Genomic DNA, 20,125 nt, shown 5'->3' with positions numbered 1-20,125 from the left:
AAGTACTAGTATCAATTACATATGGTTTTAGTTGACAAATATATTGTTTTATTTTGACTCGAAATACTTCAAAGCAGCCATATGGAACTATTCGCATGGCGATAAGGGTCCCTATCATTCAACGCCAGCAACATGGAAGAAGAGTTGACGATCAACACGAGTTACGCTAAAAAATACAACCAGTGGCGGCGAAAAGAAGAACTACAGAAGTGTGAGTTTGTGTGGGGATTACATTATTACTACTAACACATTTGGTTTAATGCTGTTTACGATTTGTCGACATATTAGGATTCCTTGTCATGGTCATGCGTTTTTGAAGGTTTCACTCCACATGGAGCTGAAAAAAAAATGTGGAATTTATAAATATTTATAAAGATGAAGGGAATGCCTTTGTTGCACCAAGAGTAACAAAGTGGTTGTTTCAAACCCATAATCGATTAGAATCGGAATTTAAATCCTTGCAGGGGGAGTGTGCGGCTGAACCAATCCACTGGTGTAGATTCATTCAATTAATATGGTAAAATAAACGGAATATTAAAAATAAGAAATATATAGGTGTGTCAATAATCAAAATAAGTCATATTTTAATGATCCAGTAATACATCTAGATGACAAATGGTAGTCCAAATTGGCAATGCGCCAGTCAATGTAAACCCTGACCCAGAGGAGGAATCACATGTGAGGGCGCTCTTCTTTCAACATAGTGTATTATGTCTCATTACCGATTACATCGTGTTGGAAGTAGCATCAGGCCCATGGCTAGTGCATTGTTTGAACACATACATCTGTCCCACAACCTGTATGCACAGCTTTACTGGCGTTTTCTACAGAGGTATTATTTAAATCATCGACGACCTTCCTCTTCGTTTTGGGGTTGTCCTGATCGAGAGCTATGACAAAATTTTCTCTTGTAGCTATTTTGGGTCAGCGTATTAGGCATTGTTATTAACGAGTACAACATTGTCAGCCTATAATCATCGTTGTTGAGAGCTACAGACGATATTAGACCAGATTTTTCATCCCTGTCATATGTCTCGTTGCTAAACTACTAGTACACCACTAAACTAACTAAACTAATAATTATTAATAAATATATTCACATGTCAAAATTCTTGACGGAAATAAATTATGATTCTACTTACCCGTTCTCATCATCTTTATTAACAGTGAAAGCGCGCTATGGAGATGTGAATCTATCCGATGAGGAATCCTCAAGCTCGTCAGAGTTTGAAGACGAGGATGCCGTGGTGAGTAAAAACATGAACAAGATAGAAGTATCACTAATATAATACTGAGTACAAATATTTATCCCATATATTAAGGCAGTTTAGCATAATAAAGCAGACACTGCTTTAAGCAGTGTTATAATTTTTCTACAAATGTATATCTCTGTACTAAAAAAACTTTGGTTGGTCCATTCAGGCAGATTCAAATCTGCTCAGATCAAATGAAAATTAATACACGTGTTCCAATAAATCTAATGTTGTACAGTCACAGTATTCTCTATAATATATCTCTACATGTATTCATATGCAAGATAATGCATGAATATTTTCTGTTTCTCTGTTTCATGTGAATTCACTCATTTCTCAATTATTTCCGAAAATGTCAATCCATGTGCTTGCCAATATGGAGTGTGTTCATGATAATCCATAGTTATTGGGCTGTAAGTAACGCTGCATGCAACCTTCTGATGGACCATAAATTAAATTTGTCTGTTTATTGTGTGATGTCGTCATGGTGATTATTGTCTATGGTTAAAGTATTTCATTATAAAAAAATGATGAAATAGCCTTGTACTATAATACATGTGAATCCTTACATAGTTGCAAATATTCACAAAAATTTAATTTAAGCAATTAGCAATTATATATATGTTTCCAATTATGAATTGTTTTTCTCCCATAATGCAATGTTCAGAAACATTGTGATTGGATGCAAATTTGTTTGTTATATCTGACTACCATATTGGTTCTATTAGAAGGACATCTCCAATAGAAATGTATATAAATCCCAAATTGAATTTAGTACATATACTGAATCGTTAAAATACGACTTATTTTGACCTTGAATCACCATTGTAAGTTACATTTAGTATATGAGCTAAATAAAATAAATTGAAATGGCGTGAATCTTTCAATTGTACAAGACTGTGATATATATGACTTGTCTTGTTTAATGCAGGCTTTAACTCCGCAAGTTGAGAAAGATTTTTTTCGTGCTTTATCTGCCGTCAAATTCAAAGATCCCAAAATTTATGAAAAAGATGTCAAGTTTTATCACAGTGGTGAAGGTAAGTTTTTTTTCACCTTGGCATGCTTTATTGTATGAAAAAGATGGATATACCATAGTTGTCCGGGTAAGCACCCAGGGAACTGAACATGAAAAATTGCCAAAAAATAGTGGTAGGCGAAAAAACGAAAATTCAAACAAGCCCAATACACGTGAACTCAATATAAACTAAAATGTTCAATGTTAAACTGCGTAAAAGTATTTCCGGTTTTAACAAATACTTGATCAATAGTAATAATTTATGAATTTACACAGTAAAAATTACGATAGTTCATAGTTGTTTGAAAAAGACTTCTCTGATCTCCATTTGCATGTTCATTGCCGTCTTCGTCAAAGTCAAAACCCTCAAAGTCCTAGTCAGCGTCACTGTAGCCGTCGAACAAAATCCCTACAACTTCATCCTGAAGTTCGTCGATGTCGTTGCACACAATTGGGACTTAGATTAAAAGTGCTGTCTGTCAGCTTGGCATGGGGTCTCATGCAAACGACTCTGCTCTATCATTTTTGACCTTTAAGCATCTGCTTTACTGATTGGCTAAGAATGACATAACTACTAGTGTTTCATTATAGAGGTCAAGTCATTGTCGTGACAACTACGGTAATAAGCAACTGTAAAACTTGTTATTGTCACTTATTTAGCAAAAGGCAATTGCGATTAAAACTGAACTTTGAAGGTTTTGTGCTACAATTAAACTATCCATGTAGTCAAGGACCCTGAATTTTAATTAAATTATGAGTGGTACATGTATGTCTGATATTAGGGTCAAATACATTTATTTTAAAGTGTTGCATCACAACGATTGAAGGGTCTGCACAATGAAACCGTATTTTTACCACATTATCACTGGCAATATCAGAAATGTTCACTCTTCTGTGTATTGCTTCTGAATGTGCCAGTCAAGCATTTTAAAACTGGTTAGTTTTTACTGAAATTACATGTACACCAATGAAATGCATTGTATAAGGCTTATTCTAGATTGATGTTCAAGCAAGCCTGCCATATTTATTTTTATAAAATAGAGGCTAAATAAAGATCATATTTATGGGGGCCTATGTGACCCTGCTCTGTCATACAAATTACATTTTTCGTGTAGAACAAAAATATAAACTGCAAGTTAAAATGGGTAGTGTTGTGAAAAAAAAGTTTCTTGTCCACAAAATGAAAAGCTCGGGTTAACAATAAAATAAGATAACAAAGCAGTGATAATATTTTTTTTTATCTACAAGATGGAAATAATTTATCAGCTGATGATGATAAACAAAAAGTCAAGAAGAAAACAAAGTCCACAGATAAACCTTTTCTTCTTCGAGACTACGAAAGAAAGGTGATGCTTGAGAAAGGAGGAAAATTTGAAGATGAGGATGATAGTGAAGATGAAGAAGATGAGGAGATGAATGCAAGATGTGCATCACCATCGTATATGGAGGAACAACAGATCTTGAAAGATAGGTGAGTGTTGTCACAATGGACAGATGGAATTGCAAGGTTTGAATGTAGTATTTCTGAAAAATACCGCTCTGGTAATTGGTTGATTAACACTAATGGTTGAAATTAAAAATTTAAGGATGCTTGTTCATTGCACAGGTGAGTGAATAAAACTGCCTGAGCTAATTGATGATGTACTCGACCAAACTGATTGTTTCCATTCATAAATAGCACATTTAAATATAAACCTATTTCTTTAAGTTTTAAAGGAGCATTGGATAATAGTGAAAGCGAAGAAGATGAAATTTTAACTAAAAGAGTGAAGAGTAAAGAAGAACTTGTAAGTTTCCATACTTCCCCTGTCAATATGCCCAGGGGCCTCAACATTCGTTCAACTCACCAGATTAGAAGGAATATTATGTTTTTTTTGGCATTTCGGAAGCTTCCTGCTTCCAATCACTCAAAGAGATGAAGTTCACTTCAGTATTACAACATTACATTAATCGTGAGTAACAACATAAAAGCACAAACCAAACGGCTCTTTCCGGACCACTATACACTCCAGAATGAAAACTACTGTATCAATCATGATTTTCAATTAATGAAACACAATTTTACATGCTTATCAACATCTTTATTTTTAAGATTAAACACAGTGCCCTGTATGAAACACCCTGAGCAAATAATTGGGGATTCCGTTAGTTTGTTAAATGTCTAAAAAATAAAGGCTGGATTTATACCAACAGTATGCCAGCAGTTTGTACATTGTATGATATTAATTACAGCCAAGGGCAGAATAGTATGTATATTGCGTGTCCACTGTTAGTCACAAGCTGTCACTACTGTATCTCTTTTCATATTTATTACCACCTCTCCATTTTGTGGCAGCATGTTTTTATAGTCCCTTTTGAGGATAGCGTAACCTTAAACAAAATTAGCACATGCAAAAACATTTGATTTGCTGAATGCAGTTTGACTGAATGCAACACTATTTTCAAAATTGCATATTTCTACTTAAGACATCCACATTTTCTGACATGCGTAATTTGAGCTGCCTTCGTTATTGTATTTTTATATTGACAAACTTCACAAAAGTTTTAAAAGTTCTGATTATATTTTCGACAGAAATATTTTTAATTTTAATACTGAAAAACACTTTATTAATTGTATTAATTTTTGCTGAAATTTTTTTTGGGTGTTTTGTATGAAATTGTTTATTTGTACTGATTTTGACAGGTTGAATATAAAATGTAGGAAAAAAGATATATTCGCTGGATTTTATTTTCACTGAATCATTCCTTCAGCAAAAATTAGTTGCAAGCGAAAATAAAGTATTTTACAGTAGTACGATTAATTTATTTGATAATGACAAATGATTGCAAGATTTTGCATAAAATATTTACTGTAAACCGCTTTAATTTTGTGAGACAAAAATTTCATGAATTTTTTAAGCCAAAGAAGAAGACATAATATCCCAGTGCTCATATCACAGGGTTATTAAAACATAAACTACATGTATGTGTTTTTTCGCGAATCTTTGTCTCTTTGACTGTTCTTCAATCAACAAAGCTGTGAAAATAATTTTTGTTTATTTTTCTTATCTACAATTCATTCATCTCAGGTTGTTTCATTCATTATGATTAAAAAAAATTTTAATTTTATTTTTTAGGTGCAAGACGAAAAAGATTACATTCAATGGTTGAAGGGTCAGAAAGAAGATGTCGGTCAAAACAAAGACTTGTCACAAATGGTCAGTTGAATGATCAACGTTTTGATGGATTCTAGTACCAAGATAATATAATGTCCCATAAAAAATGATAACCCTGAAACACTTTCTAAAATCAAACAAAAATAAGTAATTTGTAACCTTTTTTATTGGCATTTTAACTTGAGAGTAAAGTATGCCCTCTATGGTAAAAATGTTAGCTCGTTTGAGGTCGCTGGTGTACACTTGGGTACATGTACTGCAGTTTTTCATTGTGAATGTCAGTGGTTCTATATGGGTCTCGCACAACATATACAACACCTGTAAAATGCCAATAACATTGCCCGACGACCACAGCTTTTTAAAATTTATTTGAGGTTATTGTTTTTAAAAGCATTTTTATTTTGTAAAATCAAATTACCCAAAACCAAAAATGTTTCTTGTTCTCTAATTGTACTATTTGTTGGTACACTTCGTTTCATGAAAGCGTGAATATTTTTTATAGAAAATGTTTGTTATAAATTGCAAATGTCAACTGAAATTCACCTGTCCAATCATAGCACAGTAACGGTTGCATGGCAGTAAATTGACCAATGACGAGCCAATGCAAGCATCTTATTTGGATTTGAATGAAACTTGAACATCTTCTGGAATAAATGTTTTAACAATGTTTATAAATTTCCATAAAAGCCATTTATGTATTTATAAGGTACAATGTGTATTTTGTTTTGTTTTATCAGGTAGCGCTTAAAGAGTTTTGGACCGATCCAAAATTAGATGAAGGTGAAAAATTCTTGAGGGATTATATTCTCAATAAAGGGTATAAAGATAAGGATGCAGAGAGGTAAGTATTGTTAGACCAAGTATGGTTATTACGGGTCACTGGCAGCATATTGGTTGTCATGTCAGACTCATGATCGGTAAACCCAAGTTCAAATCCTACCTTAGGCTAAAAAATCATAGGGTCGACCCCTACCCTGGGTGAGTGTGCCACAGACTCAATGGGCAGGCCAATGCCACTGGCTGAGATTCATTCACTAACGAATGCGACTTTGGGAGAACCTTGGTTAAGATCACATTCAAAGTCCAGAACCGTCGCCTGGCACAAAAAACATTTAAAAAAACAAAGTATGGTTATTACCATGGTTAAATTGTACTGTATGCTGATGGCTGTTGGCAATGGGGGTAACTTGGACATCAGTGAAAGGTTAACAGTGTATCTTCATTTACATGGCTATAATGAAGGCTTCAGTGGAGACCTGGTATATTTTTTTACTCTGGTGGGTTGCAGTAGTGAATTCACTTTACTGTTTTGGATATATTGTTCTAAACACCAAAATAGCTTTACTGCCACCTAAAGTTGCTGGCTGGTTTGCCATGCACTTCCCAAGATCCTTGCATGATTTGAACTGGTTAGAACGAACCAATTTTACAAGGTTACACGTATTTCAAATGGCTAATGTAATATCAAATAGTTACTGTCCAAATCAGACAGTATATTTCGTTCCAAATACAAACAATTTGTAAATGTTTTCCTGGAATGGTAACGATTTCCCAAGTAATTTCTTTTAATATCTAGGATACCTACTTATGGTGAGATAGTTGGTGAAGATGAGGAGGACACTGATTACTCAGAAGAAGAAAGACAACTTGAGAAAGAAGAAGAATTTGAAAGAAAATTTAATTTTAGATTTCAAGAACCAGATTCTGATTTTGTAAGTTCTTATCTTGGTAATAATTTATTATTGAATTGATCAGTTCACAACACTCATTTTTAGTCTCAATCGGAAGTAGTTCAAAACAGAATCCATGTTTTGTCTGTGCGTCCATATATTGTTATTTCTTGGACATGCTTTTACCAATTTAGATAAAAATTGGTACAGTTAAAAATCATAATGGGAGATACATGTATGCTTGTAGATTTCTTTATTAGATTGATGACATTCTATGTTTCAAAAAACACTTAAAATTTAAATTAGGGCATGTCATGTCATCAACTGTTTCTTGGCATGCCTGGGCAGTTTTCATTCTAACTCGTAATTGCCATAACATGGTGGGTTTAATGATGCTCACTATTTTGTTTTGTGATTTAATTTAAAATGGCTGACTGGCAGCCATTTAAGAGACGCTTTGACATATTCTCTTTAAATTAGTGCAATGTCAAGACATAATTGGTTTTATTTAACTGATGGCCATCTTAAATGACTGAATTTGTTCAAAGTTCAAGTAAATTCAAGATATATTGTATACATGTATGATTTTTGGCTCTGCTGTTGACATATTACTGATAGTCTGTCATCACTGTCCATCTTTGTCAACTTTACATTTTCAACTTTGTCTTGACAACTGTTAGCTGAATGGGTTTCATATTCCCACTACAAATGTACTCTGGTAGTTCCCAGATTTGTTCTTTTTGTGACAAAAAGTTTAAAAAGAGACGAGAAGCCATTTATTTTTAAGAACATACCGTATATTTGTCCATTGCACATGATGTCTTCTCAATGTAATATAAGTTTATTATTAAGTAATGTTATATATTTCATTCCCAGATTAAAAGATATCCTCGTACAGTTGGAGAGTCAGTGAGAACAAAAGACAACAAAAGAGCATCCAAACGGTCAGAAAGGAAAGATAGAAAATTACAGGTAACATAATCAGTATATTTGATTGCTTCTCTCTCTCTATTCATAGTACTTGATAGTACTTGATCAATGCACTGTCAACATTTTATTTTGTTTTTTCATGTTATTTGACATACTCAGTATGTGCGCTGTTTTGGTATTTGGTATTTCACCAGTTTGTAAATACATTTCTTGAATATTGTCAAGACCAAGTTTGGTACATGAAGATTAATTTGAATGGGAACTGTGTCATTTTCAATGAATTGTTTTCACAATATAAGGAATGAAATTTTGATATAATGTAACAATAATCCATAGAAACATTTTTCATTGATGTTTTATGCGAAAAATTGCAGGAAAAAGAAAAGAAAAAGGAAGAGCTGAAACAGCTGAAGAACATCAAAAAAAAAGAAATTCTGGAAAAGATTGACAGAATTAAAGAAGTTACTGGAAACAAAAATGTGGCATTCCATGATGGAGATCTGGAAGGAGATTTTGATCCTCAGGAGCATGATAAAATGATGCAGGTTAGGGAGTTGTATTCAAAATAGTATGTAAATTAGGGAGTTATATTCAAAATAGTATGCAAATTAAGGCATTATATTTAAAGTAATATGCAGTTTAGGGAGTTATATTCAAAATAGTATGCAAATTAGGGAGTTATATTCAAAATAGTATGCAAATTAGGGAGTTATATTCTAAATATTATGCAAATTAGGGAGCTATATTCTAAATATTATTCAAATCAGGCAGTTATATTAAAATAGTATGCAAATCGGGGAGTTATATTCAAAATAGTTTCAGATTAGGGAGTTATACTCAAAACTGTATGAAGTTTAGGGAGTTATATTTAAAATATTATGCAGTTTAGGGAGTTATGTTGAAAATAGTATGCAAATTAGGCAGTTATATTCAAAACAGTATGTAAAGTCTCCAGAGTGCTCAGAGCTGTACAATCAAGAACAGAATGGCATGATGGTTGTACATAGATGCTTTTTTGTTTGTTAGATCAACCTTGGTTGATTCTTTGCATAGTAATTCATATGAAGCATATCAAATTCAACAGTGTTGCAGATAAAATGACAGTATTGATAAGCTAGTTATTACTCATCTTCAACTTTGCAGTTCTCATACATGGTATTATGTTCTTGATTGCATATTGATAAACAACTGCTGTAAACAACTATTTTAAAATCACTTGTCAGCAGCTGTACTTCATTGCTTATATTCAAAATAAATTCTTTGTAGAATCTTCTGGGAGATGACTACTATTCAGGGGAGGAAGACGATACAAAGCCTGAATTTTATGATGAAGATCCTGTTGAAGGTTTGTTTTTTGAGGGGCTTCCATCTTCATATTATTTGTTTTCACAAAACAGGCCACTTTTGTTCTGATGAAACCCATCGTGGCAAGATACGTGTTTTGTCATGTGCAAACGAAGGGAAACAAGTAAGCAGAAATGTGTGTTTGGTTCTGTTTCTCATACCCTACTAATATGAAAATTAAACTTTTTTTTAATATTTCACAGAAAATTGGGATGACTGGACAGGAGAGGATGGGGAGTACCATGATGGAGACAATTACTACGTTGATAATAATTTACACTGTGAAGATCTTGGTTTTGTTGTGAGTCATTAGATTAATTAACTCTTAAATTTTAATCACTTTCAAATAATTAGTTTAGAATACAATTTTAAAAATTAGTGATTACAAAAAGATTAGATGTTGTCAGAGAAGCAACATTTCTGTCAAAAAACAATCACTTGATGTTTCATAGCCACAAATTAAAACAGACCATTAATATAATTGAGGTAAAATCAGAAGTACATTACTTGGGGTTTGCAACTACAGTGACTAGACACCAAAATCCTGTTTCAATCTCGCTCTCGCGTATTCTGATTGGTTGAAGGACACCATAGTAGGTCAACTTAGAATAAAAAAAAACATGTTGAATGCAGTCAGAATGTTCTAAAACATTTGTTCACGATAATACAAACTTGAAGTTTACATATACTTCACAGCAAATAATATTTTTTGTATCAAACTATGACTAAATAATAAACAACCTTGAATATTAAATGTAATAATTTGTAAGATGTCGATATTCTTCCGATGTTCATAACACCAACTGTAGTCAGCTCAAATGTTTTGATTTCATTAATTAAAGCCTAAATTAGAGTCTGTCTATTGTTTCATGAAAAAATTAGATGAACTTTGATGAACTTTGATGAACTTTGCACAATCACAAAAACAGCCAATAAATTATGAAAACCCGCTGAAGAATTACGTTGTTGAATTTTTAGAGTAGACAATATTTTATGTTAGATAGTTTTTATGAGTGCTAGATTTCACCAAATGTTTTTATGTCCCAAATTATTTAGTTCAACTTAAAATTAGTTGTATTTTTGCTCATCTCGTAAAAAATACTGGCTACTTAAGGACTACCAACCTTAAATAAACTAAACAAAACTACTTTTCTTTTAATATTTGTGAATGTGACAGATGCAGGGTTAGTCACTAAGAGATGCTTTATGATGTACCAATTGATTCACTAAGATTTTATATGTTGCATCAAACATAAAAACACACAGGTGTTGGAAGTTAGTCTTTGAAGTGATCCCATTATTAGAAATACAACATGGTGAATAAGAACAGTGCTCAAAACTATGTTGTTCATTTCAGATGGATGCCGATTATGATCCATCACAAGATAAAAAGAAAACAAAGAAGAAAATTATGAATGAAATGGTAGCAATATCAAGGAAGAAGAAAAGACGATCTAAATTTGCGGAAGCTCTTGAAAGAAAGAAACCAGTATTTGATCCCGGTATGTTAATGATTTATTCCTAGCCAGTTAGGATGCTGATAAACTTTAGGTTGTTTCATTTTATAATGCCAGTCGGGCATTATATTTTTAGCTCCGCTGTCGACTTTGTCGAGCGGAGCTTATCATATGAGTGATTGTCCGTCGTCGTCCGTCGTTGTCGTCAGTGTCAATGTTTTACTTTTTCGACTTCTTCTTGAAAACTACAAGCCTAAATGCTTTGATACTTGGTGTATATGTACCTTGGGTAGACCTCTCTTAGGTTTGTTCATTTCATGTTGATATCTTTAATTCTCTAATTTTGGTGAATATTTTTGTCTTTTTTGGTAAAAACTGATATTTTCGACTTCTTGTTAAAAACCGCAAGTGCAATTGCTTTGATATTACATCTTATAGGTACTACATGTGGACCTCTCTCAGATTTGTTAATTTTGTAATGATATCTTTAATTCTTTAATTTTGGTGAATATTTTTGTCATTTTTGGTAAAAACTGATATTTTCGACTTCTTGTTAAAAACCGCAAGTCCAATTGCTTTGATACTACATATATAGGTACTACATGTGGACCTCTCTCAGATTTGTTCATTTCGTGATGATATCTTCAATTCTCTAATTTTGGTGAATATTTTTGTCATTTTTGGTAAAAATTGATATTTTCGACTTCTTGTTAAAAACCGCAAGTGCAATTGCTTTGATATTACATATATAGGTACTACATGTGTACCTCTCTCAGATTTGTTCATTTTGTAATGATATCTTTAATTCTCTAATTTTGGTGAATATTTTTGTCATTTTTGGTAAAAACTGATATTTTCGACTTCTTGTTAAAAACCGCAAGTGCAAATGCTTTGATATTACATATATAGGTACTACATGTGGACCTCTCTCAGATTTGTTCATTTTGTAATGATATCTTTAATTCTCTAATTTTGGTGAATATTTTTGTCATTTTTGGTAAAAAGTGATATTTTCGACTTCTTGTTGAAATCTGTAAGTCCGATTGCTTTGATATTACATATATAGGTACTTCATGTGGACCTCTCTCAGATTTGTTCGTTTTGTGATGATATCTTCAATTCTCTAATTAATTTATTTTGGTGAATATTTTTGTAATTTTTGGTAAAAAGTGATATTTTCGACTTCTTGTTAGAAAACTGTAAGTCCGATTGCTTTGATACTATTCATATTGTTCATTTTTAGCTCCGCTGTCGACTTTGTCGAGCGGAGCTTATCATATGAGTGATTGTCCGTCGTCGTCGTCGTCGTCGTCGTCCGTCGTCGTCGTCCGTGTCAATGTTTTACTTTTTCGACTTCTTCTTGAAAACTACAAGCCTAAATGCTTTGATACTTGGTATATATGTACCTTGGGTAGATCTCTCTTAGGTTTGTTCATTTCATGTTGATATCTTTAATTCTCTAATTTTGGTGAATATTTTTGTCATTTTTGGTAAAAACTGATATTTTCGACTTCTTGTTAAAAACCGCAAGTGCAATTGCTTTGATATTACATCTATAGGTACTACATGTGGACCTCTCTCAGATTTGTTAATTTTGTAATGATATCTTTAATTCTTTAATTTTGGTGAATATTTTTGTCATTTTTGGTAAAAACTGATATTTTCGACTTCTTGATAAAAACCGCAAGTCCAATTGCTTTGATACTACATATATAGGTACTACATGTGGACCTCTCTCAGATTTGTTCATTTCGTGATGATATCTTCAATTCTCTAATTTTGGTGAATATTTTTGTCATTTTTGGTAAAAACTGATATTTTCGACTTCTTGTTAAAAACCGCAAGTGCAATTGCTTTGATATTACATATATAGGTACTACATGTGTACCTCTCTCAGATTTGTTCATTTTGTAATGATATCTTTAATTCTCTAATTTTGGTGAATATTTTTGTCATTTTTGGTAAAAACTGATATTTTCGACTTCTTGTTAAAAACCGCAAGTGCAATTGCTTTGATATTACATATATAATTACTACATGTGGACCTCTCTCAGATTTGTTCATTTTGTAATGATATCTTTAATTCTCTAATTTTGGTGAATATTTTTGTCATTTTTGGTAAAAACTGATATTTTCGACTTCTTGTTAAAAACCGCAAGTGCAAATGCTTTGATATTACATATACAGGTACTACATGTGGACCTCTCTCAGATTTGTTCATTTTGTAATGATATCTTTAATTCTCTAATTTTGGTGAATATTTTTGTCATTTTTTGGTGAAAAGTGATATTTTCGACTTCTTGTTAAAAACCGCAAGTCCAATTGCTTTGATACTACGTATATAGGTACTACATGTGGACCTCTCTCAGATTTGTTTATTTCGTGATGATATCTTCAATTCTCTAATTTTGGTGAATATTTTTGTCATTTTTGGTAAAAAGTGATATTTTTGACTTCTTGTTAAAAACCGCAAGTCCGATTGCTTTGATATTACATATATAGGTACTACATGTGGACCTCTCTCAGATTTGTTCATTTTGTGATGATATCTTCAATTCTCTAATTTTGGTGAATATTTTTGTCATTTTTGGTAAAAAGTGATATTTTCGACTTCTTGTTGAAAACTGTAAGTCCGATTGCTTTGATATTGCATATGTAGGTACTACATGTGGACCTCTCTCAGATTTGTTCGTTTTGTGATGATATCTTCAATTCTCTAATTAATTTATTTTGGTGAATATTTTTGTAATTTTTGGTAAAAAGTGATATTTTCGACTTCTTGTTAAAAACTGTAAGTCCGATTGCTTTGATACTATTCATATTGTTCATTTTCTAATGATGTCTTCACTTCTTTAATTGAAATGTGCATTGCTAACAGCGGAGCTATCTCAGCCGATAGGCTGCTTGTCTAATGATGTCTTCAGTTCTTTAATTGAAATGTGCATTGCTAACAGCGGAGCTATCTCAGCCGATAGGCTGCTTGTTTTAATAGTCCTACTCGTTTCTCTGATACACTTGACCAATTGTGGTTAAATTTGGTACAAATATATAGTTACATATTCATGTCCATTTCTTTGCCATCCATGTTTTCAAATGTAAATAGGAATACAAAGAGGGACTTTATCATTGGCAATGAATTTTACATACTGAATTTAAAAAATGCCTTTATTTCAGAGGAGAAGAATTTTGGAGAATATTTTGATGAATATTACAAACTGGATTATGAGGACGTGATTGGAGATTTACCATGTAGATTTAAGTACCGTAACGTTATAGCCAATGATTTTGGCTTATCTATGAATGAAATACTGGGTGCGGAAGATAAAGAATTAAACCAGTGGTGTTCATTGAAGAAAACCTGTCAATACAGGTGAGCAGTTTGCTATAACATTGAATGCAGCCCAGTATCACTGAACAACAACATTCCACCAAGGTATCTAGTCTAGAGATGGAAAATTAGCAGTGTAAATTGTGAAAATATTTTTCTTTCTTCCTGATCAGACAGAGCCCTTAGAAAAAACTTAGAACTTAGAAACTGAATTTGTTGTGCTATTCCACAGTTTTGCATTGATAACTTCTTTCAAATCTGCAGTTGGTACAAAGACAGTTATTGTGGTCCATGGTGTTAACAATTACCCTCAAAGATTTACAATGTACTTAGTATATTCTTGTACAATTTTTTTAGTTGAAAAAATCATCAAGCTTTTACAAAAAAATATAAAATTTCTTTTTTTTTGTATTTTCCAAAAATCAATAACAAATTTTAATTATAAATTAAATATGCAGGCAAATTTGCAAAATGTTCCACCAAATGCTTTAGCGGGGCAAACTGTCAAAAGCTTAAAATCAATTTGCAATTCATTGTAGGCCAGAGGATGACGAATGGAATGATGTGAAATTTTACAAGAAAAAGGGAAGGAATCTAATGAAAAAGAAGAGAGTTCTGCGCACAGTTTACAATGAAGCGTAAGTATGAAAACAAATTACCAGTGATCTTGTTACCATGGTAACAGTTTGTAACTATGAAAACAAAAGAAAGCGTGCACTGTTATCGAGAGGGATAATTTACTTTTTTTTTTAATTATTTTTTTTTATTATATAAGGCCAAATTTCATTATAAAAGAAAAGTAATATATATATATATGTATCTGCTGACATTTTTGTTTTCTGTGTTTTCCTCTTTTCACTAATGTTTTTCAACTCTTATTGTAGAACGGAAGAAAAGAAGGAATTGAAAAGTATAGATAAACTAACAAAAAAACGAACAACTCAAGAGCCCCAGGAAACAAATACTGATGCAGATCACCAAAGGAAAAAACAGAAGCTAGACATAAAGAAGAGAGAGAACAAATCAGATAAACAAAGACAAGATGTCTCCGATTCGAAAGATACCAAAGAATTCCTGGTATCAAAATCAAATCCCAAGTCACTTACCGAAAGCAAACAATACACCAAAATGAAAAAAATACTCAAATCAAAACAAAAAATACTAAAAGTGAAAAAACAACATACAGACAATACAAAGTTATCTATTGTTGGTCATCGGAGGAGGCAAAGGAACAATAGACGATCATCATACCAAGTAATGATCAGTGATCAAAGATTAAGGGCTTATGGCATCAATCCGAAGAGAATTAAATTTGAAAATATCGAGAAACAAAAACAAAAAAATAAATCAGGAATGAAAAAGAAACTAAAATCAGAATGATTTAAATAATTTACATGCTATAATATTAAATCTGAAATAAATATTTTTATTACATCATGTCAATGAATAAATTTTCTCTGTGTTACAGAAGTGCATTTGCAAATTACATTTTGAAAATCTATCATTGAAACCTTTTACAAGTTGATTGAGATTGTACATGTTCAGTCATGCGAATGGGCTGTTTGAAGATTGCCAAAAAAATGCCTATGAGAGGTTCTGAAGTCCAAATTTCGAAAGCTGGGGACAATCAGAATATTGAAATGCATTGAAATGTATTAATTAATTGTATGTGTGCAAGTATCTTCAACATGCCTGAACTGACTTCACTCTAACTTCATACATACATGATGAATCTTGCAATACATATGCACGTCCATTGGTTTCTGATTGAAAATGGTTATTTTGTTATTCCCTGTTCTGATAAAGTCCCAAAACAGGGTGTTATGAATTGATCTCTGTGCATCTGTTTGTATCCATCCATATCTCTCATGGTATGCAGGTTCTTTGGTTCAGTTCTTCAATTTGTTAGGCAAATATTTTTGGTAAAAAACTTTTTTCAAAAACTATGAGCCGCATTTTTATATTTAAATTCCTTGCTAGAACCTTTATATATATAATTTGTTCATTTTGTGCTGTTATCTTCAATTCGTGTCAAATGTTTTTTGTAAGAAAAAATGTAAGGATTGATATTAGGCAGACCACATGGACTTCCACTTTGATAACCACTAGAATTCTGGAGATGGAGTGTCAAGGGGCTCCATTAATGCAGTGGCTATGTGAGAAAATGGAGCTGTAAAAACTAAGTGTTTTTGTATGTATGTGTGTCTGTATGTGCGCGTCTTTGACCTTTCCACTGATATCTAAGTGTTTTTGTATGTATGTGTGTGTCTGTATGTGCGCGTCTTTGACCTTTCCACTGATATCTAAGTGTTTTTGTATGTATGTGTGTCTGTATGTGCGCGTCTTTGACCTTTCCACTGATATCTTAAGAACCATATGTTGGTTTGCATGATAATTCACCGATTTTTAGTTCTTTCATAAATCTTCCACTGATATCTAAAGAACCACTCACTTGATTTTATAGATCATTTATTTATCTATAGATGCTCTGGGACAATGTGCTGACCTGATTAGTTTTGGGTAGAAATCCCATGCAAATTAATTGCCTAATTTGTAAATTTTCGACTTTTCTACTGATATCTAAAGTACTAATAATCATCACATTACTGTGAACTTGGTACATAGATGTCATAGGATATTGCACTGACCTGATAAGTATTAGATTAGTATTCTTGCATATTAATTGCCTAATTTGTATAATTATTAAATTTCAAGGTAAGATGTTTCAAGTCTAATAATACATTTCAACTTTATACATAGATGCTCCATGACTATTCACAGACCTGATTGACTTTGGTTTAAAAACCATGCATATTAATAACCCTAATTTGCATATTGATTAGCACACTTTAGACATTTACATTTGTTTCTCAACTACCATTCAGCATATTTTGATGATACGTGGTACATAGATGCCCTGGACTAATGTGCAAACTGGATTAATTTGGGGTTGAAATCAATGTGATGTAAGTACTGTTGCTGATAGGGACATGCAACTGGTGCTATAGTTTTGTCTGACAAGATATATGACCAAAATATTAAAATAATAAGTTATCTCATATGGCCATTATTATTATATTTGTAATTGTTATACCTACTTGGAACCCCCTTGATCATTGCTTGTAGTATATATTTTTTTAATTCTGTATTTGCTCCAATAGAAGCACATGTGCTAACTTCTTGCCTCAAATACCTTCAACACACAGGAGTTTTTTAAGCTTTCATTGATTATGGCTTATCAACCATCTTCTTGACTTTTCAAAAATCATTTCTGTCGACCATTTTTTCATTTATCTAAGAATATTTCACTACCAAAAACATTTTTTTCGACTCTCCAACCACAATATTTTATATTTATTCAACCTCATCGATCTAGCCACTTTTCAGAATTTTTCTAGCCAAATCTTTTACCTTTCTTTCCATCTTCATCAATATTATCTAGCGACCATATCACTAATTTCAACTATTTCCAAACAGCTTTCAAGACTTCCATCCACATTGCTCATGCACGACTTCTCCACCACTTTTTTTATGACTTCATTACCATTTTTTCGACTTTAAAGTAAACTTTTACGATTTTCTAGTCCTCGTCTATTAATTTTCAGCAAATTCTATCAGTTTTTAACCATCTATATCGACTATCCTATCAAAATTTTCGGCTTTCAATCAACGTTTTTGATTTTCAACCCAACTTATTGGACTTTCTATTCAACTTTCCCAAATTCTAGTTACCTTTTATGACTTCCAAAATATTTTCCGCCTTTCCATTAACTTATTCGATTGTTAACCACATTTCAAAACATTACTACAACCTTTAACAATTTTCTCTAGTCTTTCTAACAAAATTGTCAAAACTATTTTCCATCCAACGTTCACAATTTTCAAACCGCCTTTATCAGCGACCCAGCCTTACTTTTCGGCATGTCAACAAAACGCGTTTCTCAGTACCTTTAACGGCTTTTAAATTAACTTTTATGTCTTTTAACAATTAACGACATTTTTTACAAAAAGGGGTAAAGCCCAACTTTAACACCATTTTACCGCATTGAATCCAACTTTCCACTCTTAGTATACATCCCTATACCTTTCACGGCTAATCAACGTTTTTGGCTTTTCAAAAGAATACTTTTACTTTTACAGACTAGTAGTACAGCAGACTCGCAACGCGGCGTTTTCTTTTGAAGTAATGCGTGCCTCGTTTGTTTAGGTTATCAATTCTTATCTACTGAGTAAACGTTGCCAAGAAACAAGATTATCATTAGATCTCACAAAATAACGCGAGATCTATCATATTACAGTCAACTATCGAGACATAAACACAGTAAGTGGCATAAACGACAGTAGTTACAAGTCTGAGGTTAAACTGTCTCGACTTTTTGACATTACTACTGTCAAATAGTATTGCATTCATTAAACTTTCTCGAATTGTTTTACATTACTACTTGAAATTGGCCCGTATACATCTACCATTCTTTATCAAAATTAAATATTCATTATGTCACGGACCATTTTACCCTTTATGAATTATTTTGGAAGGACTTGCCGAACCCATTTGTAGAGGGATATTTTTCTGGATTTCTTCTTCGTTCAGAAAGTAGTTTTGAAGTGGTCGAATTTCCACACGACTGGGTTGTATTTTATCAATTAATCTTTGACTGTCTTACTGTCAAATGTGCTTACTCTTTTCACTTGAATTTGTTGATACAGTTTCAGTGAATGATGGAAATACGCATCGATTTTTTTATGATTCTCCGATTAATATCTGATAACTTGCATTTATTGTGATGTGATTTTTTGAGTATATTGTTTTCTGTTTGATCTATTTAGATCATTGGATACAGTACGATACTTTCCCATTGCGGGTTAGAAGTCGGGGAGGTTAAAAACAACATAGTGAGTGACCAATATAATATAGGTGGCTAAAATTGTTAGAATTATTCAATTACTTGGAAAAAATCACGAATTTTTTTTATTCTCTTCAATATCTAAATTGAAAATAAGCTGAAAACAGGGCAAAATCTTTTACTACATTCCAGACAAAGCATTCTACCAGTCTCAATACTGGTTACTCCTGAACAATCAATATTGCAAAGCATAATATAGCATTCTTAAGGATAGCGAATTTTAGACATTTTTTTAACTGAATAGTTAATACCCAGTTTCGCTGTTTTCCGATACCTAAATAATAACGACACGCTAACAACTGGATGCGTTCGAAATTAGCATAAAGCTTGAACCCCGAGATCGAGGCACCGTATGTTTATTACATTCAATATTTGGAATACGTTGTGAATTTACAAAGAAATGTCAATGCATAATTATTTACACGACTATAACTTGCAGCATGAGTGAGACACTGTTATACATTGAAATGTGTCGATGTCCATTCACAACATTTGTAGTGCTCTGAATCATTTAGAAGAAACAAATGGTTTACATGCGTCATGCACAGTGGTTCTCGTTAATCGTTAGTAGTTGGTATCATTTTATCTTAATTTATTTTTCTAAAGTAAACGTTGATCAAAATTATAAAGAGTTATAATGAAATAAAAAATAATATGCATATTTTTAATGGTCTGTTGACCTATTAAGCGTGTTTTAACATATTAAGCTTTAATTCGCTGAAATGTGGTTGTTTTCGATCCAGTATACTAACTAATATTTGTGTCGTTTTCTATTGCACATTAAGTCACCTTGTTTAACATAGTGACTTCAATGAAGTGATCACTGTGTATTAAGTGACTGTTTATTTAGTCGTCAGTGAAAAGTTTATTTTTATAGGTGACTTTTCATAACCTCTAAAGGTCACTCATTCTGCTGTCTTTGTTGGTATGAAAATCAAAAATGAATACATGATATCGATATTTCATCACAATTTCCTCCTAGTTTAGTAACTTTTTTTTCTGTTCACAAAAACAAAACACAGTAAAATGGCTAACTAGTTATAATTATGATGTTATCATACCAACA

General features: G+C 32.3%; 1 protein-coding gene across 2 annotated transcripts; it reads left to right on the top strand.

The window, feature by feature from the left end:
* The first annotated feature begins 89 nt into the window (after positions 1 to 89).
* On the top strand, positions 90 to 15,592 carry LOC102806171 (protein KRI1 homolog). 2 transcript variants are annotated; one of them, XM_006819449.3, is made up of 16 exons: positions 90 to 211; positions 1,168 to 1,247; positions 2,185 to 2,293; positions 3,520 to 3,742; positions 3,980 to 4,058; positions 5,388 to 5,468; positions 6,164 to 6,267; positions 7,003 to 7,138; positions 7,973 to 8,068; positions 8,401 to 8,571; positions 9,293 to 9,371; positions 9,574 to 9,671; positions 10,728 to 10,872; positions 14,002 to 14,197; positions 14,695 to 14,793; positions 15,040 to 15,592. In XM_006819449.3, the coding sequence occupies exons 1-16, from the start codon at positions 133 to 135 to the stop codon at positions 15,533 to 15,535; spliced, it is 2,271 nt and encodes a 756-aa protein (XP_006819512.2). In that variant the 5' UTR covers positions 90 to 132; the 3' UTR covers positions 15,536 to 15,592. The 2 variants fall into 2 exon arrangements, with proteins under 2 accessions (XP_006819512.2, XP_077867401.2); XM_078011275.2 differs by having other exon boundaries at positions 5,388 to 5,472; positions 6,168 to 6,267.
* Positions 15,593 to 20,125: the final 4,533 nt, after the last annotated feature.

The sequence above is a fragment of the Saccoglossus kowalevskii genome, chromosome 9 (genome assembly GCF_978046115.1).
Source record: "Saccoglossus kowalevskii chromosome 9, keSacKowa6.1, whole genome shotgun sequence".
Taxonomy (NCBI): domain Eukaryota; kingdom Metazoa; phylum Hemichordata; class Enteropneusta; family Harrimaniidae; genus Saccoglossus; species Saccoglossus kowalevskii.
Note: the sequence above shows the minus strand (reverse complement) of the source record. Positions and strands in the feature narration are given on the sequence as shown.